General features: G+C 45.0%; 2 protein-coding genes and 2 non-coding genes across 6 annotated transcripts; all 4 read right to left on the bottom strand.

The window, feature by feature from the left end:
* Positions 1-1539: 1539 nt before the first annotated feature.
* On the bottom strand, positions 1540-7872 carry ldhba (lactate dehydrogenase Ba). Of its 2 annotated transcripts, none has more exons than XM_023816801.2 (8): positions 7487-7872; positions 3772-3908; positions 3377-3494; positions 3097-3270; positions 2834-3007; positions 2607-2724; positions 2295-2418; positions 1540-2175 (listed from the first exon to the last, which is right to left on the bottom strand). In XM_023816801.2, exons 2-8 carry the CDS (start codon positions 3898-3900, stop codon positions 2008-2010), a joined length of 1005 nt encoding a protein of 334 aa, XP_023672569.2. In that variant the 5' UTR covers positions 3901-3908; positions 7487-7872; the 3' UTR covers positions 1540-2007. The 2 variants fall into 2 exon arrangements, with proteins under 2 accessions (XP_023672569.2, XP_023672568.2); XM_023816800.2 differs by lacking the exon at positions 7487-7872 and adding an exon at positions 4888-5043.
* Positions 7873-17624: 9752 nt separating this feature from the next.
* Positions 17625-23812, bottom strand: slc25a3a (solute carrier family 25 member 3a). 2 transcript variants are annotated; one of them, XM_023816798.2, is made up of 8 exons: positions 23653-23812; positions 23147-23307; positions 21947-22071; positions 20524-20703; positions 20133-20314; positions 18748-18920; positions 18509-18619; positions 17625-18042 (listed from the first exon to the last, which is right to left on the bottom strand). In XM_023816798.2, exons 2-8 carry the CDS (start codon positions 23289-23291, stop codon positions 17882-17884), a joined length of 1077 nt encoding a protein of 358 aa, XP_023672566.1. In that variant the 5' UTR covers positions 23292-23307; positions 23653-23812; the 3' UTR covers positions 17625-17881. The 2 variants fall into 2 exon arrangements, with proteins under 2 accessions (XP_023672566.1, XP_023672565.1); XM_023816797.2 differs by lacking the exon at positions 21947-22071 and adding an exon at positions 20841-20968.
* Positions 18193-18427, bottom strand: LOC111846572 (small nucleolar RNA SNORA53). Its single transcript, XR_002838905.1, has one exon. It is a non-coding gene; the product is annotated as a small nucleolar RNA SNORA53 (small nucleolar RNA).
* On the bottom strand, positions 19860-20093 carry LOC111846573 (small nucleolar RNA SNORA53). The gene has a single exon (XR_002838906.2). It is a non-coding gene; the product is annotated as a small nucleolar RNA SNORA53 (small nucleolar RNA).
* Positions 23813-26837: the final 3025 nt, after the last annotated feature.

Here is a 26837-nt window from a genome sequence, read left to right as displayed (position 1 = left end):
TAACTAACGGAACTGTCTCCCTCTATATATATATATACACACACACAAGTATCAGAAAAATCGGGAACTGCTGCTGACTAACGTCCACCACTGGACGCGATCAGATAAAGTTTTAACTGGTCTTTAATCCTGTACCGTACCGTCCAAAAATGAGAACGTTCGCCCTGATACTTGCCATTGCTGCGTTTTTCCAGCAAGGAACGATGGGAAAGTCATCGAATGAGTTTGTCCCTGTTGAGCCAATGGATAATTCAGGTAAGTTTGTTTTCAGCCTGATTATTACGTTTGATTCGATACTATTTGGTTCTTAAGTCATAAACATGCAGGTAGATTAACCATGCTTTTTGATAACCTGTTGAAACTAATCAAATTATAGAATTCCTTGAACTTTATATTTGTGAATATATATTTTTTTAAACTTTAGATTACTTAGAATCTCTCCAGAAAGATCTCTCTGGGGTAACTTTAAGAGAAGCCCCCGGTTCAGATGCCGCAGATCAGAAGAGTCTCTGTTACGTCGTGAAAGAGAATGAAGCAGAGCGTCAGATCACCTGCGGGCTCCGGCTCCCGCGGAGCAGCTTCAACTTCAACCCCTTCGGGCTCCGCTTCGGCAAACGCGCTCGAGGAGACGCACCGAGAGCCAGCGGCGCGGGAGCCAAGACCAGCAAACTGCTGCCTTATCTGATGTTCATCCGAGACCTGGGGCTCTCTGCCTGACTGGACACGCGTTTTTAAACGAAGGCTTCAGCAAAAAGAAAATGTTACGGTATATTCAGGCCCTTTTGTAATATTAAATGTAGCCTACTGTAGTATGTAGACATTGTCTTTTACTTACGGCTATAATATTCAAGGAAATTAACTGCAAAATCGTTGCTGATTGTGTCTCTTCTATAGGGAACTAAAGAATTTTTAATACTGGCGCTGCATTTTAAATAAACGTGACTCAGTACGTATACCGGGTCTTTACTTTGCAGTTGTATCGTCAGAAATTCAAAACTGGTGTATTAAAACAAAAATCCTAAACTCGCAGCACGCGATACCGAATTGTAAAGCACTATCCGCACCCAAGGGTAACACTGGACTAAGGGATTAAAGGGGGAAACGCGTCAGCAAACTCCATGCAGTGATAAGTACAAATAAAAGTGCCTATAAATATACTGCTGGACCCATTTATGATCACTTGACTGAACGAAAAATTTTGAAAACCTACCACCAAAGCGTCTTGAGTAATCCAAGTGCTCTAGAAATTTGTGAATTTCATAAATAACGCAAAGTATTGATCGATAAGACATTAGAACCAAATACATCCACGTAAACAGTATTGACATTTGCTTTTTACCTCCGTCGTATTTTATAAAATAATCCGACTCAACTTCTCACCGACGAATTCTTTTGAATGAATTCTGTTCGTGCCACAAGGGGGCACCACATCAATAGTTTTTGCGTCCGGAACACGAAAGTGAAGCTCAACATAAAAATCAGGAGTGCCTCAAAGTTCGCAAAAACATTTTTCCCCTTCCACAAAGAAATACTCAAATATGCAGTTCAGCATTATTTTATTATCAGTGTTATTGCCACAAATACAATTTAAAGTTACAATAGGTTTTTAGGAAGAGCTTTATTGCAGGGCTTTTAAATCTGGTCCGCACTTTTGATTACCCACAACCCCTGATCCAGAGAATGATCCACTTAAACCTTGCAGTAAGGGACTCCCAGCAGGTGAGGATGGGGTCTTAGGAAAGGGTATGAGGTCAAGCCTGAAACTGCCAATACTCTCCAAATGGCAACCACTGATTAAGATGGCTAATTACACTTCAGTTAAGGAACGTGATAGACTGGCTGCATGCGGAGCCCTCACATTGAACACAAACACAAACGCGTGACCAGGAAAACCTCTGAAAAGCTAGTGCTACCTATATTCCTGAACGAGATCTGGAGAAGCATTACACGAACAGGGGGGGCTGGAGCAGAGTGGCACGGCAGCGCGTGCGTACCCCCACGCGGACCTCACAGGTCCTTCAGGTCCTTCTGGATGCCCCAGAGAGTGTCTGCGCTCTTCCGCAGCTGGTCCACCTCCTCGTCTGTCAGGGTCATGTTGACGACGCTGCTGACGCCCCCGCTGTTCAGCACGCAGGGCAGGCTGAGGTACACCTCCCCCTCGATTCCGTACATACCCTGTGGGTCAGAGCAGCCATCAGAGTCAGATGCTCTCAAAGCTAAAAGCATGGGTGGCATTGGGCTGGAGGTTTAACACCAAGAAAGTGTTAAAATCTAGGGGGCTGAAATGGGCTCACCTTGACCATGGTGGACACTGGGTGGATGCGGTTCATGTTCTTGACCAGACTCTCGGTCAGGTCGGCCACGCTCAAGCCGATGGCCCAGTTGGTGTATCCCTTCAGCTTGATGACCTCATACGCACTGAGACACAAAAAGTAACAGCTGCACAAGTGCTGGACCAGACTCTGCACAACACTCATTTGCATCAAGGTAACAGGACGTTTGTGGAGACAACGAGCATCAAAGCCAGTTTTAGCCATCGATGCTATAGTCACCATTTTTACAGCAGCATCACCACACTTACTACAGTTAGGAAACGCAAAGCTCACCTGTCCACCACAGCCTTGTGCGTGTCCTTCCAGTTCTCTTTGTCAACGTCCGTACCGATGTCAGGGTTCAGCTTCTGCAGGTTCACCCCAGCCACGTTGGCGCCGCTCCACACAGGCACTGGGGGGGGAGAAGGGAGGGGGGGCTGTCAGCCATCACGCAGACGCATGTCCACCCATCAAACAGATTTGCTAATAGGTGTCGGCGTCACTCATAGGCGCACACACACCGCTGGAGTCGCCGTGCTCCCCCAGGATCCAGCCGTTGAAGCTGCTGGCATGGATGCCCAGCTTGTCGGCCATCAGATAGCGGAAGCGGGCAGAGTCCAGATTGGTGCCGCTGCCGATGACGCGGTGCTTGGGCAGGCCGCTCAGCTTCCAGGTCACGTAGGTCAGGATGTCCACTGCATTGGGAGGAGACACCCAGGGTCACCAACGTAGCGCGGCGTGCACCCACACGCACAGCATGACGGAGCTCAAGGTGGCCGGGCACCTGGGTTGGACACCACGATGAGGATGCAGTTGGGGCTGTACTTGACGATCTGGGGGATGATGTGCTTGAAGATGTTGACGTTCCGTTGGACCAGGTTCAAACGGCTCTCCCCCTCCTGCTGCCGCACGCCGGCCGTCACCACCACGACACGCGAGTTGGCCGTCACAGAGTAGTCTGTCAGAAAGAGGCACTCAATGCGAGAAGAAAGGGCAGCGGGGCAATTCCAAGCTCTGATCAGCTGAAAGACCCACATCCTGGCCTCTTAGCCCAGGACACTCACCCTTATCAGCGACGATCTTGGGGGTCTTCAGGAAGAGACTTCCATGGAGCAAGTCCATCATCTCGCCCTTCAGCTTGTCCTCGATCACGTCCACCAGGGCCATCTCGTCGCACAGCTCCTGTGGTGCAGAAGACGGTGGCCGTGAGAGGTGGTCAATGCTGGGAGAAGAGCCCTGTAGGTGGCGCTGTGCAAGCAAGGTGACTGCACATCTTACGCCATATGACAGTGGGCAGTCACAGGCCAACTGAGAAGTGTTGATGCATCACATGTACACATTTATGTACATAGTCAGTACAGACAGATGGCATATTGTTGCAGTAATGGGACTACAGGAATATCACAATTAGATGCAGCACAGATGTCAATGTCGTAGCGAAGACGGAACGGGGTCGTACCCGCAGCAGGATGCTGACGGCGCAGGCCATGCCAACCTGGCCCACCCCCACCACCGTCACCTTGTTCCTGGGGGGCTCAGTGGGGCCGCTGGCCAGGGGTGTGATGAGCTTCTGCAGAACTGAGGCCATGATCCAGGCTGTGGAGGGAGTGAGGGAGACAGGTCAGCCAGTCACAGGAATACAGAACCCGTGACAAAAGCGTAAAGTGAATGTGTGTACGAGCGGGGTGGGGCCTACGGGGAAAAGTGCAGCGTACAGAAGGATCAATACACACCACTGGGAGGGCTGTGAAAATCCTCACGCACAGGATATTGCTTATTCACATTTCAGGTATGGTCACGTGTGCCTGCTAGTCTCCACGGAAACAAAAAAAAAAAAAAAAAAGGTGCTGGGAGAAAATTTAGGCTAAAATTAACTCATGTTAAAGTCAGGCTTCCCAACCTTAATCCTGAGAGCCATTTTTAACAAATGCCATAGGATGTGGTATTGATGTCTCTGAAATTCACTTTACCATTATTTCAGTCCTAAAATATTTTGACCATCATGTTAATATCAACATCTAGATTAAGGCTATATTTACAGTGCACACATTATAAAATAGCAATCGTTCCAGGTGGCAAGTTAAGGTTACATATAGGTCACACAGCCCTGGAGCCTAGATCCAATGTAAGAGGGCCAATCAAAAGCAGTCATCTCACCAGAAAAGGTTATAGTCGGTGACGGCAAGACCCTTATGGCCGCTAATGCGAATAATCAATGTAGGAAACCATTACGCCACCTTCCACTCAGTCATCAACAGATCATAAGCAAAGCTCACTCCAAAGCTCTCTGTCACACACACACACACACACACACACACACACGATAACAGCTGGAGCCGACAAACCCAGCACATCATTCCAGAATCAATTAAACCCCCCAGACTGGGAGGCACAGGAGTACGAGGCTCTGCTATGGTTTCATCCCTGAACAGCAGCGGTAGTTAGTGGACCAGACGTCCCTTTCAAACGACACCAGACCGAGGTTGATTCCTAACGGCAGTCTCCAAGGTGACCGGCCCGCCACCGGGGTACAGCGCACCCGTCTGCCCGGCCGAGGAATAAACAGGGTACTTGCCATGCGTGCCGAGGCTCCGTACGGCCAGATACAGGCACCACCACACGATCACCATGGTCAGTCGCTTTTCTGTCACCCCGTGCCCGTCTGCGGCCGTCGGACCGCCAGCGTTAACACACACGGCCTGGTTCCAGCTTGCTTTCTGGGCCCGAGCGTCTTCATGCAGACACAGAGGCTGCTGGCAGCTCAGCTGCCCCCCCCCCACAAAAGCAGGGAACTGCACATGCGCAGCAGGCTGCTGCAGCCAGTGCTCCATACTGCCCCCCCCCCCACCTCAATTCCCAGTGTTCACTGTAACCTCTTTCAGACTGTGTGTGTGTGTGTGTGTGTGTGTGTGTGTGTGTGGGGGGGGGGGGGGGGGAGAAGAGGTACACTAGGCATGCGTGTTAACCCATGAACAAACAACAAGTTAAAAAAAAAAAAAAAAAAAAATACGCAGAACTGCATCAAGATTGGATTACCAAGATTTGTTTCTACTCAACCTGTACCAGGATTTCAAATGCCGGTGGTTAGCACCGCTTACCTAATTGCTTCATAGTTAAATTTAAAACACACACGCCAGCTTATGAACAGCGTTACGTGAATCGCCAACAAGTCCGAACAGTAAGCAAACAGCACGAAGCACAAGGCGCGGGACGGCAGACATAAGCACGCGGTTTGGAGAGGCCAATTAGCCTGATGCGTGTCCCCCGGGGATGATGTTCAGGAATAACCTTTCCTCCAAAGCAATGACAGTCCCGAAATGTAAAACTTCAGGGTTTATAGCTTAGCTTACAGACCAACTAAAAGCACTAATCAGACCCTATACGCCTCGCTCGCTTACTGAAGGAAGGTAACGTTAAATGAAGTGCGGTTATTCCAGCTCCATTGTGTTTGAACAACAGTAAGAACAGTTCAGGTGGTGATATCCGATATGAAATGTATAATTGTACAATTGTTATAATGTATTATGTTGCGCTACGGTATTATATCCCTGACATTTCAGCTCAATTTTAAAGCAGAAGAGTTTTCCCATTACGCGCTCGGCCATTCGATGTCCTGCTTGGAACAATTACTACAGTTTAAAATGAGCAGCATTAATTTGCATCGATAATTCTGCTAGAAGTGTTTGTATAGTGGGGGGGGGGGTGAAATACATTTTTAAAAAAAACAAACAAAAAAAAAAACATCCATGGCAAACCAGCACCATGTTTCAAGTTTTGTATAATGTGTCACTTGGGTCTGGTGTCAAAATTTGACCAAAGGCAAGTCTTCGGTGCCACAGTCACCCCCCCCCCCCTTATCTAACTCATGATAGCGAATTAATCTGTAACATTCATGAGGGACATGTAAAAGGCAACCTGAACGTAGTAAATCCCCTTACAGTGTGGGCTGCTGCTCAGGCCTGCGGTCAAATCGGAACAAAAACCAGACTATCGCCTTCAACTTCTACATTTATTAACCATGTTGGATCCATCTAAGCTACACAAGAAACACCCGCTACGTTAACGGAGAGTTATGGTGCATGATTAACAAGTAACAGGCTAATGTCAGATTAAGTACCATTAAAGGTTCGTGTATCTGACGCAGGCAAAATAAACCGGCCGAAGTCAAGGTCGAAAGAAATGTTAAGTGGGTGGATGTCCGATTAGGACACATTTAGTGTAATATATACTAAGATGAAGCGGAGCTTTCTGTATTTAGGGCATCCCGTTGTAAAAGAACCAAAATAAAAATGCAGGAAAGCAAACAGCGTAGTTTTACACACACACTATATAACCGGATCGCTACAATCAAGGTCATATCATGGGCCCAGTGATGAGGAGTCCCAGTAACCTTAAGTCGAGAATAAAAAATAGAAATGTTTTATTTTAATGGCAAAATTTAAAAACTGCATATTTTTCCCCCAACCGAAACAACCAGAGGACTAGAGAAATCGCCGAATTTGCATCCCGTCTCCCTTCATGGTGACAGCATCGCGGTCACACACAGGGCAGCACTTTCGCAATTCGCTGGTTTATCTCGCACGGACGTTTCCCCTTCTCATCCGAAGCCGAGAGATGGATGATCAGCACGATAACCAGCGTAAATACGGCCAGGACAGGGACGGGCTTTTTAGGCAGCATCACGGCCGAATTCCGTTAGTATGGCGCTCGGCGATGCGCGTTAACCGAGCAAGCGTACGTGTGCGTTAAAGGGGGGGGGAAGATGGCCGTTTCCTGTATGCACTAAATAAGCATACATATAGCTTACATATTGAAGATCTTTACATCAGATGTACAGCTCAAGTTAATGTAAAATGTCCATGGAACGTGAAGAGATGCATTCACGTGTACGCTGATTATTTACACTTTCCCCATTTATACACAACGCCGGATAAAAAAAACCCAAGTAGCCCTATAACTGAAAGCGCAAAAATACTACATACATAAAATCAGACACTTGTCGATTTACAATCACGGATAGTTCTTTAAAAAGAAGTTTCTACTTCCACATAGTATGATTGTCGGATGACCCGACCGAAGGCGAATCGCGTTTTGGTTAATATGGCGAGTTAATGTAGCAATCAAGCGTCAAATACTGAATAAACTTGAAAACGCATTATTACTTTAGTACGTACTTTTGTCGGAGGAAGGTTAACCGAACCCTTTTTCCCTTGCGTCCAGCGGAGACGGCAGAAAGCGGCTTATTCGGCGGGCAGGATGCGACGAGCCGGGCAGCCAGTGACCGAAGGAACGAGCGACGGCTTCCAGCAGCTGGAGACTTCAGCCGGGGTTGGGTGGGATTAAGCTCTTTCCACCGGGGTCGGCCCTAAACTCACAAGCCAATCTGCTGTGCTTCGCCTCCAAGTCCCTTCACAGACAGCGGTACTTTCCACCGTCTATAACTATTTGATCTGTGGCTAATTAAATGGCAAATTAAAACGTGTGTCCTGTGACACGTGATCACATTTATTTAATCAAGGCAACCTAAAGAAAATATTAGTTCATCTTATTTATGAGATTTGTATAAGTTTATGTTTCAATAACCTGTTGGACTTGTTAAAACGGAAAGTGCTGTTTGGGTTTGGGAGAGGCTGATGTTTCATTACCACTTATTCCATAAACAGGTCAGGGAGATGGCCTTATAATAACAGCAGACAATATAAAATAAATCACACGAAGGACACGCCAGAGTTCTTAGTACTAGGCTTGGTGTTTACCTGTATAATCAGGCTTGTCCGCATGGAATCTGACCACACATAGACAAGATCCAAGAGCCTCTTTGCAATCGCATCATCACAAGTTTGAAGGGACTTACATAAACACATCAGTAAGTTTTTTTGTGGACCTTTAATATGAGAATTATCACCCCATGATCGGACCAGTATTGTACACACCTGGGATAATATAGCACAGGAAATGATACTTGATTTTCTGTACAAGTACATAATTGTTGCATACACCATCTTGCTCTTCTTTGAGACACACATATACAAAAGCTTGGAACATTGTTTGAGGTTAGGGGCCTTGCTTAAGACCCCGACAAAGTTGTGACTACCATGGAATTTGAACCGGCGACCTTCTGGTGGCCTAACATGCAGAACCACACACTGACATCAGTCCCCAGCAATTGAAAACCTCATTCTCACCTGTAGAGTTTAAACACCAGCACAATGTTAATAAGCATGAGGTAAAGACTTTGATATAACTCTATCTTATGTCCCCACTGAGGAATCCTACTGGTTTAACTGTGGATCACATGTCATGCCACTGAGGAATCCTACTGGTTTAACTGTGGATCACATGTCACGCAAACAAAGACGCTTGTGGTCCCAAGGATATATGCACAGACCAGCTCTTGTTTTCCCCTCGCCATGGCGTCTGGGTGGATTTGGCGCCTTTCCTGTCGCTGTACCCGGAAAGCTTTTCATGTGATAACACGTGATAACCAGCAGGTGGTGTAGTAGTTAGGGATAAAAATGTAGCATGTGCAACTTAATGATTCACAGCCAGAAATGCCCCCACTAGCTAGAATTACTCTAGCAAAATAACCTGGGTAAAATGTGAGTTACTTTGGAAGGAAAAAAGTGAGCCTCTGGCAGGCTTAGCTTGGTTTGTGACATTTTATAAACAGGCTTATTTCTGCTGGCTTTATTTGCAGCACGGTGCTGGTATGATTTCCAGCCCCCCCCCCCCCCTCCCCTTCCCCCACCACCACTGCCCACTCAATTGCTTTTCAGCATCTTGGGTTGCACCACTGCTAATCTGATCCACATGGGTCAACAAGACCACTTCTTTTGGGTAGTAAACAGAAACCATGGTTTGGGAGGACATGTTGTTGGTGTCGCTTCCCGTCAGCTTCGCACGCTGGACAATGAAAGTCCCCAAGGCTCATCCCAAAGTCAGTAATGCCTTTCCTGCCACTGGCTCCCATTTGTCCTTGACCCAAAGCAGGCCTGTCACTCTGCCCACAGCCTCGGGCACTAAAAATGGCAGATGACATTTCATTTCGGGAGTGTCCCGGGAGGAATAGATGCAGAGCGAATTCACCAAATTGCCACATGCCATGCGAGTCGTCCAAACGTGTCCATGTAGGTGAGAGGGTGACAGTCACACACTCGTGCACGATCTCGGCTTGTCTCTGCACTCTCATTACATGCCTGTGAAAAATCTACTTTCATAAGCAGAAAGCTATAAATTCAGCTAATGTAATCATTTACAATGAGACACTTACAGCTCTGAAAAAATTAAGAGACCACACTATACTTCTAAGCAAATCTGCATATTTAAATCCTGGTTTAGTCATGGTTTTGCTGGTAGAAGGCTACAGTGAGCAGCTGGTTGCTTCCAGGCTCAAAGTTTCTAAGACAGCAGTACACATGAATAAGGTGAAGCAGGAGACACTGGGAACGACCAGAAACCAGCCAGGTAAAGGGTGGAAGCGACTTTCTAATGCCAGAGATGACCGGCAACTCTGACAGTTTCGCATGAATCGCAGGATGACATCAAGTGACCTTCAAAAGGAATGGGAAACGTTAAGTGCTGGTGTGAAGTGCACTGCTAGGACATTGTGTATCAGGCTCCTAGAAGCAGGACCCATAAAGCAAGGAGGAAGCCCTTTACCAATGAGAAGCAGGGATGAACCAGGCTGCAGTTTGCAAAAAAAAAAAAAAAAGAAAGTATTATTCACAGATGCACACCCATAAATTGAGAAATGCATGAAACAAAAAAACTGTGCTGTGGTCTCTTAATTTTTTAGCTCTATATACATGATATGGATAAGAAACCTCAGTTACATATGGGAAATGAAGAGGTTTCATAAAACTGAGTGATACAATGCAGTATTATTTAGAGGTATGCTGTCTAATACTCTGGATCTAGTGGAATTCCTCAGCAGACCCTCACCCCATGTACTGCACATGCTCAGAAAAACCCTCCCTCTACTCAGCCAATCAGAGACCTGAACACTGACTAGCAACAGATGCAAAGGCAACAGCGGGGATACTGACTGTCTGCACCGCAAGTGTTTCGCATGTGTGTGTGTGTGAGATAGGCATTATTTTAAATGTGTGCACATTTGTGTGTACACCCAGAGTATGTGTGAGCAGAGGTAGAGATTTCAGGTCCAGAGAGTACAATTTCAGACCAAGATTTTGTTTCAACCAATCAGTTGAGTATAAAGAGTCACAGTCACAGAGTACTCAACTGGTTGGTTAAAACAAAATCTTGGTCTGGATTTATACTCTATGGACCTGAAATCGCCACCTCTGTGTGTGAGTGACACATTGTAATAGGTATAGAGTGTGTACTTTGTTTAACGTCTATAAAATGCTTATAGCATCTGTCCCTTGGTATAGCCTGAAATCATTCACATGCATGAGAATGTATCACCATTTAAGTAACACCCGTGCTTGTGTTTATGTACATATGGTTGTGTGCCACACATTTTAATGTGAAGTAATGCTCTGCTTGTTGCATTTAGACTCAGCTTCTACTAGATCCTGTCTAGGGTGATATTTATTTGCGAAGCTTTTCCGGTGTAAGGTTCTAAGCAGTGTCTGTATGCCCCTTGTCTGCACAGTCGTCTTGCACTGGTCATTCATCGGAAGCTCAGCCTATAGCACACAGATGTATGCCTGTGATGCATTATCTGCCTCACTTTTATGTCGCTTTGAACGAAAGTGCCTGTCAAATAAACTAATGTAAATAAACGTACGTGTGTCAGCTAAAAAGGTCCTGTTGGTCCCCTGACTCTTAGCTAAATGCATTTTCCGTGCAATATGTAAAATTATTATGACATGGCACCATTCCTGATTTCACAGCCTCTTCTGTATGCTAAAACAGATATTTATAGAATGGTAAGTAACCCACATTTGGTACATTCAGGTTGTGGATTGTTGCTAGGCAGCAAACATTAAAGATTTTTTATTCATTATTCAATTGCAACTGAGAATTCTCACAGAAAATTACTGACAGGATCCAAAATAAACAGTTTAACCTGTAGACCTAATAGCACTGTTTCTGAATCATGTATTTCTAAAGAATTAAGCATAATGTCCCAAAAACATTGGCTCACCAATACGACATACAAAAATAAACCAACAGGTACAGGAATAGTACATTTTTTGACTGAAATATGAGAAATTTCCTTCAGGATCAATAACGCATCTGTCTGTCTATCTATCTATGTAAATTTCGACAAAATAATTGGCCATTATTCATCCTCTGTGTTCCTCTGGCTGCCCGTTTCACGTGTTTGCGAAAAATATACCAGTAAACATACAGTGTAATATATTGTCCTTATCTGACAAGTGTAACAAGTGTTGATCAGTTGGGTTCTTGTGGAGCTAAAAATGGATTTTAGAACCTCCGTATTTATGGGAAATAACCAATAACAGTGTTTCCTCAAGCCTGTAACCCCTGTTACAGTGTAAACATTCCAAACACTCACTGCGGATATGTGCAAACAGACGGCAGGTATACTGAAACGGACTATTCACATGCATCAATGAATTTGTTTATTCATAAGATGAGATGCAGAATCAGACCAGTCAATTGCGGTATAAAGTGGAGAGGGACTGACAGTAATCCAATACAACATACAGTGTGTTAAGTAAGGGCTGTTGACATGGAAACAGGAACTGATGAAAGTATATGAAAGCTGTCATGTAAAATGCAAACCAAGCACACTCAGGGAGGTGACCAGTCAAGAAACGCTACAAAGACACAATTAAAACTACTGTTCATCACATTTTAAAACTACAGGAGGTGTGATCATCTTGCGATTTAGAGAAAAACCCTGAGACGGAAAACTATAAAATGCTGACATTTCCAACATGTACACATCCACGCTAAGAAGCTGATTGGAAGGATTCCTGCAAAAGGTGGGCCTTTCAGCTTCTGCCAGAGTCCAGTATTTTTGACAAGTAACAGGACCACCCAGAACTGCAGCTTGATGTACAGGCAGGAGAAGAAATAGAACTCCAGTGATGAAAAGGATATAGAAGAAGAGGGAATTATAGCTACTGATGATGAGGCTGCAGGTCTTTAATGAGATATATTGATTCCTTGGGCTGTTAAGGTCTGCAGGTCACCAAACACTGGTATTCAATGTGGTGTTAGAGCACAGAATAAAACAAAAATGACATGTAGCACTCGTATCTATAAAAGGATTGTCGTCCTGCCTCTTTCAGTTTCTGCCCCCTTTTATTAATCAGTGCCTTTGGAAATTTAACAGTCTTAGCAGTGATGGGGCCACACAATGTTGATCTTTGACCAAATAGCTGATGTTTGACCAAACAGAGGACACCTCCATTAGGCTGAGTGACATTTTAGAAAGCTACAGTACCTCCCACTATGGCTATGCAAAGAGCTGACACATTAAAATCAGTCACCATTTAAGCATGTAAGTGTCCCATCGGTCAAAGTACCTTATTGGCCCGAATATAAGATGACCCCAGACTTTTTAGCGACCAATTTTAGAAAAAAAAGTTTTTGAAATTCCAAATCTTACCTTTAATCTTATGGCAAATGTATATTACGGTAAGTCAAACACTGGTTACAAAATATCGTATTTGTTGCCATCTATTCCCTTTTTTGTCTAGACCCCAAATATAAGCCGACACCCACTTTTTCAGATGTATTTTGAGAAAAAAAAAACATCTTGTATTCAGACTAGCCTGGCATCTACTACTTCATTGTTTTTCGTGTAACACAGATATTCCTCAGCTGTTGCGCAGAAGAGGAAATACAGGCCACAGATCCACAGGATGGTCCATGCACCGTGAGTGTGCATCCATGCACCGTGAATGTGCTGCGTGTTTGCTGCTGTCCTCTAAAACGGAGCTCCATGCGGAGGCTGAGGAGGTCAGTCACACCCAGACGGCTAATCATGTTAGTGAGGGATGATGTACATTTAAGGTAATGGGAATCACATCAAGGTGATCTGAGCCACGTCTGTGTGGGAGCAGCTCAGCTTGAGCGTGTTCTACAAGGCCGACATGGGCCAGACATGCAGCGGCTGCAGCGTGCTTCCAGGGCAATGAGCTGTACCTCCGCCGATCACGCGCCACTCAGGAAACAGGCTGCTATTTTAAGTGCGACCTCCACAGCCAACGCAAGGGTACAGCCACATGCGAGCACACAAAGACTCACTCGTTCACACCCGCACTCACGCCAACAAGTACTGGGGGATTTATGGAGGGAGACCTACCGATTCTAAAACGAGCCACAAACATATAAAGCAGGAATATGCGAGTCCATAGCTGATTTACTGGAACTGAAAATTCAAGTACATTCAACTATTAATCTACTTATTCCTTAGATGAGATGCAAAATCACACCATTCAATACCAGGCTCATGCACATACTGGAGGATCTATGGAACCTCATTGGCACCATTAACCCTTTTCATGTGGTTAGGGTCATGCACGTTCACACAAGCAGGAGTTCACGTGACCTTGTGTGTGCGTTAGCATATCCGACTGTGGTTACCCATAACGCAGAGCCTGCCAGGGTGGTTGAAACCCACAGCAGACACAATCTGCATGATGTGTGCTGCTCTGCACGTAGGCTGTGTGCTCTTTTAGCTGTCTGTTTTAGGACATCATACACTGTAATTTCATTGTTGTAGGTTTCTTTACTGACATAATAAGACAATTTGTAGAGGGTGGTAACCAGGCGTGTAAATGAGTGACAATCCCTCCCTACACTGGGGGAGATGATTATATAGAGCTCTAAAGAGGAATGGAGAAGCAAGACTAAATGTTATATGGTACCTGGACATGCATCAGGTGCTGTTGAGCTCATTTCTATTCGTGATGAAAATAAAATGATGCTGTATTTGCCATTTGCACAAGTACACCAGAATGGTTTATGCACATATCCCATCTTGCTCTCCTCTGAGACACCCACACACAGGTGAGCATGAAGCTTGGAGGTCTAAGCACTGAGACAGTCATTTATCTGGTGCCCAGAGGTGGGGACTTGAGTCACAGACTTGTGACTCGGTTCTGGAAAACTCTTGGAATGACTTGGACCTGAGGGCAAATGACTCAAGACTTGGACCTGACTTGGACCATATGACTTCAGAAGATTTGAGGTTATAGTTGCCCCCTTTGGATACCATAATGTTAATTTTATAATTTCAATGTATATTAATTATCTGCTGTCTGTGTTTTCATTTGGCTGAATGCAAGGTCTCCTCTTTTCAACCTATCTCTGCCTATACAGGTGTCCTGTGAGTTACTATGGCGGGTTTTTGCTGCAAGTTTTACTCATTAAAGGTAAAAAAAAACTGACATAGGTTGGGACTCAAGTAACATGACTCACAACTTCAAGATTCAAGAATCAAGAGGTTTATTCGTCACGTACACAGTTGTACACATACAACATATAGTGGAATGTGACCCTGGTCACTCCGAGCAGCTGTGCACAGTGAGAATAATAAAATATATAAAAAATAACAAAATAAAATAAAAAAATATATGAAATATATTCAGCTGTAGACCCAAGGGCACTGAGATCGGTTTAGGAGCCTTAGCACCTGGGGGAAAAAGCTCTTTGACTTTTCAGTTCTGGTCATAAGGCTGATTGCCTGAATTCAGCAGGCAAAACAGAGAGTTATTGGTGTGGGATCGATTCTTGAAGATTTTTGTTGCTTTGGTCCTACACTGGCTGGTGTGAACTTGACTTGAGACTCGAGAACAGGAGAGCCTGTCCAGAATCCTGTATGAACCCAGTACGTTTCCAATGCTGGTCTACCAGATTTTACACTTTTTATCCAGACATTTGTTTTGTATTTTGTATAACTGACAGAGATCACCCCCAAACCAGTTTCTGCTTTTTTTCCTAAAGAAAACAGAAATATATCAATGACAATAGTTGGTTATCAGAGAAATCAATATTCAATACATTGAACCATTAAGAATTTGTTCTTCTTCCGTTTCTCTTGGTTCGGTAAAGACCAAACTTCTCATCTGCTTGCTTTAGACCCAAACTGATTTGTTTGTCGGCCCAGAAAATTTGCAGAGAGAAACTTCACTAGCAAGTAAAAATTTTAGCAAAAACATACATAACTAAATATTTTCCCTGTCATTTTACCGACTCACGCAGTATAGATGATACTGAATTATTCGCTATGAAAAGGAGACTCTATTTGGAGCTATTAGAGAAGGTACAACGATGCAGGGTTATGGATAGATGGGACTCCTCATCTCAAAACCTCTGAACCCAACCATAAAGAACCCGGAGAGAATGAGATCCTGCGTACTGGAAAACTGCCATCTGTTTCGCAGATCTGCGCTCTTTCGTGTTCCTCATTCCCAGGAGTTCCTCATCAAAAGAAACTAAATGGATAATACAGACGAAAATAATTTTCGAATCGCAGCACGAGGTCCAGCGCTTCCCCTCCGTTGTTTGCGGGTGACACCGGCGAGCGCCATTAGCGCATTTAGGCGCGTGAAACCCCTCTCAGCTCCGCCAACGCGCAATTTCCAGCCACATGCGGGCCACGGTCATACGAATATAATTCACTTAAATTCTAGCACAAAATCTTCATAATATAATAACCATACCCCTGTATCTGTAAGCCTCCTCCGTAAGCCCGCTCCTTTGCCGTCAGCATAGACGGTGATAAAGATCAAATTACTGGGAGGATGCGTAATAGCAAAAGCACAGCACTACTTTCCCCATTTTGTTTCCGGTGTCATGCCGACCTCACCGCGTTACATTATTGCTAGTAATTGAAAAAAAATGGGTTCTTATCACTGAATAAAATTCAATATGTACATAGCATAACAACCACAATTAGTCGCCTTTACTATAACGGATGCACAATAAATGAGTTCCCTTTTTTATTATAAAGTTTTCCAGTTTCGAGGGCACCAAGCTCCGCAGATTTCACTTAAAATAGACTCTGGCGCCCTCTGCCGTTCACCCATATAAGGACGGTTCCGCTGCATTGTCAGTACATCCAGCATGGTATATGGATATTATCTAATCATCCGTCCATTCATTTATCTTCTAGCCGGTTATCTTGGGCAGAGTTACGGGTAATATTATCCACCACAGCTAACAGTAATATGCGATTCGCTGTTACATAACAAAAAGCATTAATAAATGATGACAATGATATCATCAATGTAATATCCTTTCACTGAAAATTAACGTGGGACATTTTAGCCCTGTAACAAGCAAGGAAATTTATGACCAAAAAAAGCGTAAAAAAACCCTCAAAAGGCAGTCAACCAAACACGTAAACCACAGAAAACGCTGTCACTTTAATTTTTTTTCCCTATTAAAATAGTCAACATAGTATTCTGTTTACCAAAAATCGTTAATAGCTATTCTGTCGTTGGAAACGCTAACATCCAGCCTTTTAACATCCGTGGTTTCGGAAAGTTTCTTTATAATTTACATTTACAGACGCCGTGTCCAAATCGATGTACAAGGGATGCAGATAATACAACGAGATGAGATGTAGAACAAGACAGGAGTGCTTAGTATCCTACCGAAAGCTTCATATTTCGCGGTAATACTCAAACTGACTTGCCGAGATGCATTAAGTCTCGTCTTCTTCAATAAATGGCAACACCACCATCCTGATACAGTGTCACTCCAATTCGGACCAACACGGCGATAAATACCGTACGCAGATTCAAATGTCATTCCAGTGATATTACGGCTGTCTGATGCCTCCTTTTCTGATAATCCGAGTTTTTCAGAAATAAGGCGCAAACGGTTAGCGAAAGCACTTGTGGTGTAGGAAGAACATGAGTTTCCCCAAGACGGCGAGAGGATACGTTTCCTCCCTGTATGGCTCTCCCTGGTATAAAAAGCGTCAATCAACATAAACCTGGTTTAAAATGAATGACATCGAAAACCACATTGCTTTATTCTAATTTACATATCATTGTCAGATCGCCTATTATACACAGCAAAGTTCCTCACTGTACAGACTCGTGAAACTGTTGGCTATGACATTCAAATACTACCCGGTCCAACATCTCTGATAACCGGTTGTATAGGACCCCTGTCTTATACATAATACCCCTCTGGAAACCATGTTTCTGTTTGGAATTCATTTATGACTGTGCACAAGCGTCTTTAAAAGCAGCACCCTTAAGGTCATACCCACATGCTACAATAACGGCACCCAGAGCTGGAGGGAACATTAATATTAATAAAAATAAAAAACACTGCCCGAACATGCTTACAACTCGTGCACAGAGCTAACGTACTACCATTGTGATTTTCTTTAAAGGAAGACACCAGCGATTGTGTTTAAGGGATTTTTAATTATTATATCCACATTAACTAAACACAGGTGATAAAAACCAGACTATGATCCCCAATGCCCTTTCCCTTGTCCGCCAGCAGGGGGAACCCTCTCCCCAAATTCCTCATAGGTGCCATCCAGGCAGATAGCAGCTGAGACACGAGATGCGGGAGGTACGTTAAATATAGAAAAATGAAAGCTGTGCGGTGTGTTGGTGTCTGGGGGTTAGGAAAGGGGCACGGGCGAGGCAGCTGCTCTACTCGGTGAGGCCCAGCTTCTTCTTCAGGGACTCGGGCATCTCTGGGGGAGGGGGGCGGGGCAAGCGGAAGTACACCTTCACGGAGTCGTAGATGAACCACTGCAGGGCCGTCAGGGTGCCGATCATGATGATACGGGCGAAGAGACCCTTCCACACGCCTGGGAGATGGGCGAGAGCACAGGAACATACAGCGTTCAGCAGACCCCTTCAGGTGACCCTGTGTCACACTGAACATCACAGTCTCCACACACAAGTCAAGATGTTAAACACTGAGCACAGACATAAGCAAAGATCTCTGCTTTTGTGAAACTGTCCGCCACCCAGCCTAGCTGCACTGGGAGTTTCCTGCCAGTAGGGGGTGCCAGTGCAGCAGACGGCTAGGGGGCAGGTGGACTGCTCTCACACGCCAATGACTCAAGCACCTCCAACCGTACAACCGGAAAGTTGCTGGGGGCCACTGGGGCTGGAGATGCTGAACCCCAAGAGGGGAAAAGCAGTTCTAGCACCATAGTGCCCCCTAGAGGTGGATCTAAGGAACGTGTTGAACACCTTGGCCTAAAAACCGACGGACAGAGCCACAACCAAAGTAGTAGGTTAGGGTGGGGGAGTCCTTCGGAAGCTCACCTCTGGGTCCAAGTCGCTTGAGCACCTGTAACGCGGTGCTGCCCTTCTCCTTGTTCAGCACTGATACCACAGAGTCCGCAGGGTGGGACACGATAGCACAGAAGACCCCAGCTGCAGGAACACAGGGCAGGGTCAAGACCAACGCGACAGCACACCATATCCAAACTGGATGCAATCCATGGCTCATCTCCTAACTAAGCATAACACCCCCGTTTATGGCGTTCAGCCACCAGACTCACCGATGTATCCAGCCACGAAGGTGACGACCAGCTGCTCAGACTTGGAGCACTCGCTGCGAGGCTTGGGCACCACGTATTTGTACAGGGCCTCCACGGTGCGCTCGAAGCAGGCGAACTTCATCATGGTGTAGGGGATCTGTCTCATCCATAGGGGAACCACACCCTTGTAGAACCTGCAGAGGGGTAGGAAGTGGCACAGATTGAGTCCATTTCACAGAACCACCCAACACACATTTATCAGCTGGAACAGGGGGCATTTGTACAAGGAGACTGAATTAAGGCACTTCCACACCACCAGAACTGTTCTCTGGAACCAACACCACAGGAACTCAGCCCGATTGTAGTTCTTCTGAGGAAGTTCCAGAACCCCACTTAGTAACTACTCCAGACTCGGCACTTTTTCATTGCCAAACTACAGAGGAGGAGCTTACAGTAAAAAAAAAAAAAAGCTGCTGATGAGCGGCAACATGGAAGATGCGCAGAAGTGTAGAAAAGATGTAGGGGAGCAAAAATTGAGCAGGAATTATTTTTTGTACCCCAATTACATTCAATGAATCAATATAGTACATTTTTCCTTATAGCTCCAGAAAATTCGATCACCAACCAATATACTACTGGCTAATATTGCCGGTGCTGGCTTTGAAATTTGCCAGGGCTATTTAGTGTGATAGTGTTACATAAATGAAAGTTCAACCTGCTGGCCAGATTTAATAGGAATCAGGAACAGATTGCGGGTCATAAGTAAAATATGAATGAAAGACTGTGTCCCTGTTTTGATCGTGATTGATCCCCTCAATGACAAAATGACTTAATCATCCTCCATGGTTTTGGCATGGTGGTGTAGTTTCATAAGGAATTGTGTAACCTACCAATTTTTTCAGTCTTCCATATTTAAGCATAAAGGTCTCACTTCCTGTTGTGTGGTGTGAAAGCGATGAAATTGGCCAAAAGCCACAGAAGCCCCTAGTCGAGACCCAGGGACTTGGAAACTCGAACCATTAATTATTTGAAAATAATTCACCCATACCTTCCACAGCTACTTAACACAATTATACACCAGCATCTTCAAGTAGTTTGTTTCACCATCTAACTGAAGATGGAGGCAAGTTTAAACTGTCCGCCACCCAGCCTAGCTGCACTGGGAGTTTCCTGCCAGTAGGAGGTGCCAGTGCAGCAGACGGCTAGGGGGCAGGTGGACTGCTCTCACACGCCAATGACTCAAGCACCTCCAACCGTACAACCGGCAAGTTGCTGGGGGCCACCGGGGCTGGAGATGCTGAACCCCAAGAGGGTGGAGCGGCTCCAGCACCTGAGCACCCCCTAGAGGTGGATCTAAGGAACGTGTTGAGCTTTTTGCACGGAAAGAAGACAGTCGAGATACTCACGCCCAGAGGCCCTCCTCGGCATACATCTTGGGGCCGCATTCCCGCAGGGTGTTAGCATAGCCCGGCTGGGTCTGGATACGCACTTTGCATGCCTCCATGGGGGCCAGTGCTATATCGGCAAAGAATTCTGCACTGGCTGACGCTGCCAGGTACAGTGAGGTCCTCCACATGTAAGTATTTTCCTGGGGGGAAACAGAAGAGGTATGTCTACTATCATACTGTATCAAAGCACCAGCAGGGTGAGATTCAGAGGCACATCGGGGCTCATTAAAACAAGAGCACCATTTTCAAATACAACAAAAGCAAATTAATCCAGCTGACCCAAGGACCCAACCCCAGAGTGATAACAGCTACACGGTGCACTGTTCCCTATCCCAGCTGCTAGACCCACCTCTCCCAGGAGGTCGCTGTACATGATCTTGAACACCTCATAGAACCCAAACTTGCAAAGGCCCTGCATGGAGTAGCCGATGAAGGTGGGTGCCCAGCCCTTTGCCAGCCCCCGTATGCCGTCCTCACGAATGGTGACGCTGAATCCATTGAAAATGCTCTTGTACTTCGCGGGATCCACCTAAACACATAAGACAGCATCAGCAGCCTGTCACAACACAGTGGTCTGCACTCTGTGGGATTAGAATTAACTGGCGTGGCACTGGTGCAGTGGGACGCGAACCTGTGCCTCAGGTGAGCGGTGGTTCATGTACAGACCTGCAGGCGGCACTTGACGAGGTCGAGGGGCACAACAGCCGTGTGTGTGATGCCACAACTCAGGATTCCCCCAAAACCGCACAAGGCGTAGTACTTCGCAGAACCGAACTCGCAGCTCACGTCCGAGTCTGCGGCAGGGGGGACACACGCGTGCAACATGCGGTTAGTCACACGTTAGGGTTGCAAAATTCATGGAATTTTCCTGTCAATTCCCATATATTCCTGTTAATTCCCATGGAAAGTTCCTAATTTGGAATATTTACAAACTTCCCATGGAATAGAAAATTTCTGGAAAGTTTCCAGAAATTTTCCACCCCACGCCATGCTACTGGATCACAGTGGGCTGCTTCCTGCTGATGCAAAATTCAAAGTGCAGTATACTGGTATTACTACTACATCACTGACCTCTGACCAATGGGTTAATATTCACAGTAGGCCATCACATCAACATTACAATCACCTATTAGCTGATAAACAGGACAGTGTTTTGATGGTAACTAGTAAGAGGGAGCAGTTTGCGGGCTATTATTAGGAGCTGAAAGTATTTATTACTTGCAATCCATAAATCATTTCACCCAAACCCTTAAAACAAGCAGATGATCAAGTAAACAGATTCAAAACTCAAATGCTACTACATCTCTAGAAAGGAGCTCATCTTATTGGAGCCCTCTGGCCACATGACCATAAGCGGAATGTACTATGCACACATTAATGGGGCCTGTGTCACACCTGCTTTTTGTGCAATATCTGCATAAGCTGGCCTACACTCAGAATCCATTCACTCACCCTATTTTCTGCCACAGTACATTCGGCTTTGACAATCCCCTGACGGAAGGTCATGACCTGGTCACCCAGAAGAAACCCATTACACCCATTTTTAGAAACTAGATTGTTCTAAGACACACAGCATTGCAATGGAAAATGATCAGTCGGGGAAGCAATTTTATGGATCTGGTGGTGGGAGGGGGGTGTCCGATGTAAAACAAATCTCTCATTAGTAATACAGGAAATCCAGCACACCACAAAGTGCTATATGTTCCCATATAGAGGCTAGTGCACCGCAAACCACGCATTTGGTATAGACCTCAGCCCATGCAAAGACAGACCTGCATTCTGCATTTAACCAAATCGAGGGGCACGACAGCTGTGTGCGTGGTGCCACAGCTCAGAATGCCACCGAATCCACACAGGATGAAATATTTTGCAGAGCCGAACTCACAGCTGTCTTCCTCTGAGGAAAGATGGTCAGATTGCCCGAGTTTGCACTTTTGGATTTGTGCATATTCATTGGAAACCAGATGTGAGCAGAGGAACGTCAAGGACTTGTTGAATGAAACCCTCAATCCGTCCCTTCTGAAAAGCAGTGGGCAACTCAAATTCTGTTTGCGGTATCTTTCGATCATCCCCGACCTAATTACTCTCCAGAAATGCAGCGGTGATTCACGTACTCCGGTATTGCCGCAACATGTCTTGTCTATGACAAAAAACATTGCCCTGGAGGCTGATCATAACCACGCCAATTCTATAAGAAATCAACATAAACCTGTCTAATCACATTGACAATGTGGCCTTGACGTGAAAGCTCATTATTTTAACGGTACGATCAATCACGCTGACGAAGTCAAACCTTGTAGAGAAGTGACTAAACTTCACAATCCCCACCGTAACGTGCCTGTCACTCGAGTCAGTCCGCGTTACTAACACATGAACCAATGAAATTCGTGCTTATTGGCACGTGATGCAGACGCAGAGAGGGTCACATCGCCTCGACGTTTTAAAGAACCTTTCGTCCTTCAGTGTCATTCAGCTTTTTAAAAAAATATTTAAAAAGAAGGGAAATCAGGCATCCATCAGCCGTGTCATACCGGTGAACTTGGGGGGGGGGGGTCGAATAAGTATTTTGTCCTTCCCTGCCCTACATCGCTAACGGGAGACACGTCTCTCACTAAGGCCGCACATACAGGCTTAGAAACAGACAAAACACAGTTACCAATTTGAAGGTCATTCTTCACACTTACGCATATTGACAATACATAACACCGGTCACGTTTAAACTAAGACGCGCTGAAGACTAGCCATCTCGGGGCCTGAACATATATCTGCCACCAATGATTATCTCATTAAAATACATTATCTGGTTCCATATGCCAAAATATTACAACCTGAAGCTCGGCGGTGAACTCCGCGCCGGTCACTCGCGGGCCTTAGTGACCGGCCATTGCACACCTTCAGCTTTATAGTCGCAATGACCTCCTACGCCGGAATCACGGACGCAGTGCGGGCAGGATTTCCGAAGTCCACCTTACCAGCCACTGCGGCGGCGGCCAGCCTCCGGGTGCTTTGCCCATTCTTGACGGGGCTCTGTTTCGGCTCCTCGACTTGTTGCAAAGTGAACAGCGGTGCACTGAAAGGATTCGCCCGGGCCAGCTGCGTCAGTGTGGTCGGGTACATGATCCCAGGGAATGAGCTGTGCGGAAAAAGTCATTTTTAGGCCAAAGTAATGCATACACGACAACTACACTGAAATCATGTCGTTATTCCGGTTTGAGATACGTTTTCTAACTGCACATATTAAACAAACCTATTTTCTAGATGGCAACAGTAACATCAAACTTCACACCATTATATGCTGCCGGCTATCTGCTAGCTTAGCAAATAGCCTACTGTCATTCAAGGATCTTAGACCGAAGGGTCAAATCAAATAAGTTAAAATGATTTGGATAGACGAAAAAAACCATCACTCTTTGTAAATGTGGCAAAACACATATTTAAACAAAAAAAAAACACCAATTAATGAAATTGAGCGCCTCACGTTTTCTGACTCTTTCACAAAATGGCGCCTCCGCTTCCCTGTTACCGGCGGCTCCGATAGAGGCCCGACGTCCTCGCGGCAAACCAATTTGTCCTTCATTGACGTCACGCGGGGAGAACCGACACGTCACTACAGCTCCCGTCCAATCGTGAAGCAGATTACATTTGTGGGTGGAACCTCATCACATTTCTTTGAGGTTAATTCGGTCACTGGACTGATAGGCCCAAGACAAACTGTGAAGGACGAGAGGTCCATACGGACAAATAAATTTTAATAACATATCGTAGTCCCAATGTAGTATTTAGTAATCCGTAATCTGCAACATCTGTAAGAGAAGGTTTAATCTCCCACCCCAATATTCCCTAAAACCTCTTTGGAGAAAAGAAATAAGAAAATGTAAACCAATACGGAAATATATTAACGCACAACTATATATGGCTGCAGATATCTAAACGCAGTATCAGTCACGAGCTTTCCACTTCACTTCAAGCTACAGTTCTTTTCATCATATTCTACAACTGTACAACCTAAATGATACATCTTAAACATAAGCTTGCTATCATTGATTATCAGTGACCGAACGCCGTTTTTACTTTATTTTATTTCTAATCATTTATATTTCCATTGCTTGGAAAATAAGCATATTAAGTTACAAGTCACGAGCTCTAAAGGATATCAGATTCCTTCTAAGCAAATCGAAATTTAGCATAATACATCGTATGTGCTTCTCGGGTACAATTAAGTATATTTGATTAAGACTAGCGGACAAATCCCCTCATGTAAAAGTGTTGCGATTTGAGGACAGTGGATTTAAAAACAGATGCAGCTAATTAGCATCAACAATGCACCAGTTTCCCTCCCTACATTATCCGGGGTCACCGTACGCTTTTTCCTGCCGACCATGAAGTATAAATTCATTTCCGCAATATACTATACTGCCCTCTGCTGGCTGTATGATTACAGCTGCAAAGAAAACACAGCATTTTTGTATCCCTCAGCGGCTTGGCCATGGTCAACTAGCCAATAATCCAACCTTAAGACAACAGAAGGAACGGCATAAGACATACCAGACAGAAGTTAGACTGATCAATACTGGTTTCAAATTGGTTTTGTGTACGGAAATGACAGGAAAAAAAAATTATCCCTTGGGATTCTGCATAATAGATATATCCAGTATCCTGTTCCCATAGAAAACACAGTGAACCATTTTCAAGCTAGTCATCAGCAGTCACTGTCAACATCCTAACTGAAGGGATGAACAGAAGACAAAGGGAGGAAGAGGATTTAAGTTATGAATTTTATTTTGGTTTCTACAAATGATACCAACTACAATAAAAAGAGCCACCCCAGTTTAAAAACCCTGCACATTCCCCGAGCCGCAGCCCCCAAACCCGACGGAAACAAGCTCTCCGGCCTCTTCTCTGAAACATTAAATACATTTGTAGAATTTCAAAAAGGCTGCAAAGCTCAGTAAAGCAGTTTCACATTATTCCTGTTAAACCAGCACTTTGCACTCTCTACACGAGTAGACAACGGTTTTACTTACATTTCAAACTTAAAAAAAAAAGTTGTTTTTTTTTCTCCTTCTGAAGACACATTAGAAAAATACTGCAGTTACAAAAACAAAAAGTACAGGCACTAAATGACTAAAAACTGTCCTAAACCTTTTATGGCACAGATTTCCAAACCGAGGACAAGTCAAAGAAGGGTAAATGACCCAATGCAGTAAAATAGCATTTTATTAGCATTTCCAACTAGAAATGTCTCCTTTTAAAAGTACACTCTGATTTCTGAACCGTTTGATCCAAGTTAGTAAAAACACAGAAACCAAAAATGACATTAACTTCTCATACCAGTTCAGCCAGTGTTCAGTGGGGGTAAGGAGTGGAAGAGACAGACAGGATCTAACACATGATATTACACAGGCCTGGCCACTTGGGGGGGGGGGGGGGGGGGCAAGTTACAAACTCAGGGTCAATAGTGCTACAGTGTTATAAGTGAAGTGTCATCCCTACACATTCCTATGGGTGCTGGCACCTGTCGGCTCATTAGTTACACTGGTTATTATGGCTGGTGTATAAGCTGGGCCACTGACACACACAAATGCCACTTCAGGTAATCAGGCCCAGGTAATCCAGGTAATCACATTCTGGACATATTTCACCAGGGGACCTTCTGTGTAGTGACCCGTGGCGACAGGGGGAATGTCCATAGAGAGAGGCAACCAATTATAAGTCACAGATAGAGAAATGCAAGCATTTCAGTAGCAGAACACTCTGAAAGCACAACAATGCAGATTTAAGAGAGGGCAAGATCAGTCATGCTTGCATCTTGAACTGCGTTCACATCAGATCGGTTCCTCTAAGGACTGAGACCAACATGCCTAAAAAAAACCTTTGGGGGGGAAAAAAAATTAAGAATAAACAGCAAGGCTACAGAAAGAGTCATTATACAGTATTTTAAAACAGAATTTGGTCAGCAGAGGGCTAAGTGCTGCAGATGCACGCGCATGTTACCGTGCCTGTATCACGTGCACAGCTGGGATTTCCCCAACATGGCTCTCACATGAAAAAGTGTCACCCATCCCTGAAACGGACATCGTAACAGAGGCAAGCCCCCCGTGGACGGGAATGTTAAAGGGATACAGGGGCAAGTTCACCAGAACTTAACTGCGGCAGGAGCCAGTGTGTTTCATATAAAATACTCCACTGTGCAGCAGACTCAGAAACGGGCTTTTCTAAACTAGAATCAACATTAGGGTCAAAATATTGGAGTGTTATTGCAAGCTAAATACAACAGCTAAATGGTTAATCATTAAACTCACAAAAATAATAGGCCATAACCTAATCGAAGCCCAGTTGTCTTTTTGTTGGTATTTACACACGTAGACAGTATTCCACGATTAAACCGTGTTGCATCTTAGACGAACAACAAAGAAAAAGAAATGCACACTGGCACCGTTATAAACATGTAACATCCCTATCAAACCCACACAGACAATGATAAAAAGACAGACACTATAAACCCAGTCCATGTGTTCCACTGGAAGCCACTGCAGTTTTGAGGGGGTGGGCCGGGGCTGGCTCCGCCCACACAGGTAGAGGGACCGTCACTGGCGGTGAGTGAGGAGACTTTTACCCCAAAACAAAATCGACAAGTGGAGGAGAACATGAAGGCAAAGGGAA

The sequence above is a fragment of the Paramormyrops kingsleyae genome, chromosome 1 (genome assembly GCF_048594095.1).
Source record: "Paramormyrops kingsleyae isolate MSU_618 chromosome 1, PKINGS_0.4, whole genome shotgun sequence".
NCBI classification, from domain to species: Eukaryota; Metazoa; Chordata; class Actinopteri; order Osteoglossiformes; family Mormyridae; genus Paramormyrops; species Paramormyrops kingsleyae.
This window is presented reverse-complemented; position numbering and strand designations above follow the sequence as displayed.

Bases quoted from the DNA above. Each gene is read 5' to 3' on its own strand.
- ldhba (XM_023816800.2), bottom strand. From the start codon at position 4,942: ATGGTGATCGTGTGGTGGTGCCTGTATCTGGCCGTACGGAGCCTCGGC. The intron at 3,495-3,771 runs GTACGACCCCGT...TCTGCACCACAG, and splicing joins CCGTCAGCATCCTGCTGCGG to GAGCTGTGCGACGAGATGGC. The intron at 3,271-3,376 runs GTGAGTGTCCTG...TCTTTCTGACAG, and splicing joins CAAGATCGTCGCTGATAAGG to ACTACTCTGTGACGGCCAAC.
- slc25a3a (XM_023816797.2), bottom strand. From the start codon at position 23,291: ATGTACCCGACCACACTGACGCAGCTGGCCCGGGCGAATCCTTTCAGT. The intron at 20,969-23,146 runs GTAAGGTGGACT...CCCCTGCCGCAG, and splicing joins GGCCGCCGCCGCAGTGGCTG to ACTCGGACGTGAGCTGCGAG. The intron at 20,704-20,840 runs GTCTGTACATGA...TTATGTGTTTAG, and splicing joins TCGTCAAGTGCCGCCTGCAG to GTGGATCCCGCGAAGTACAA.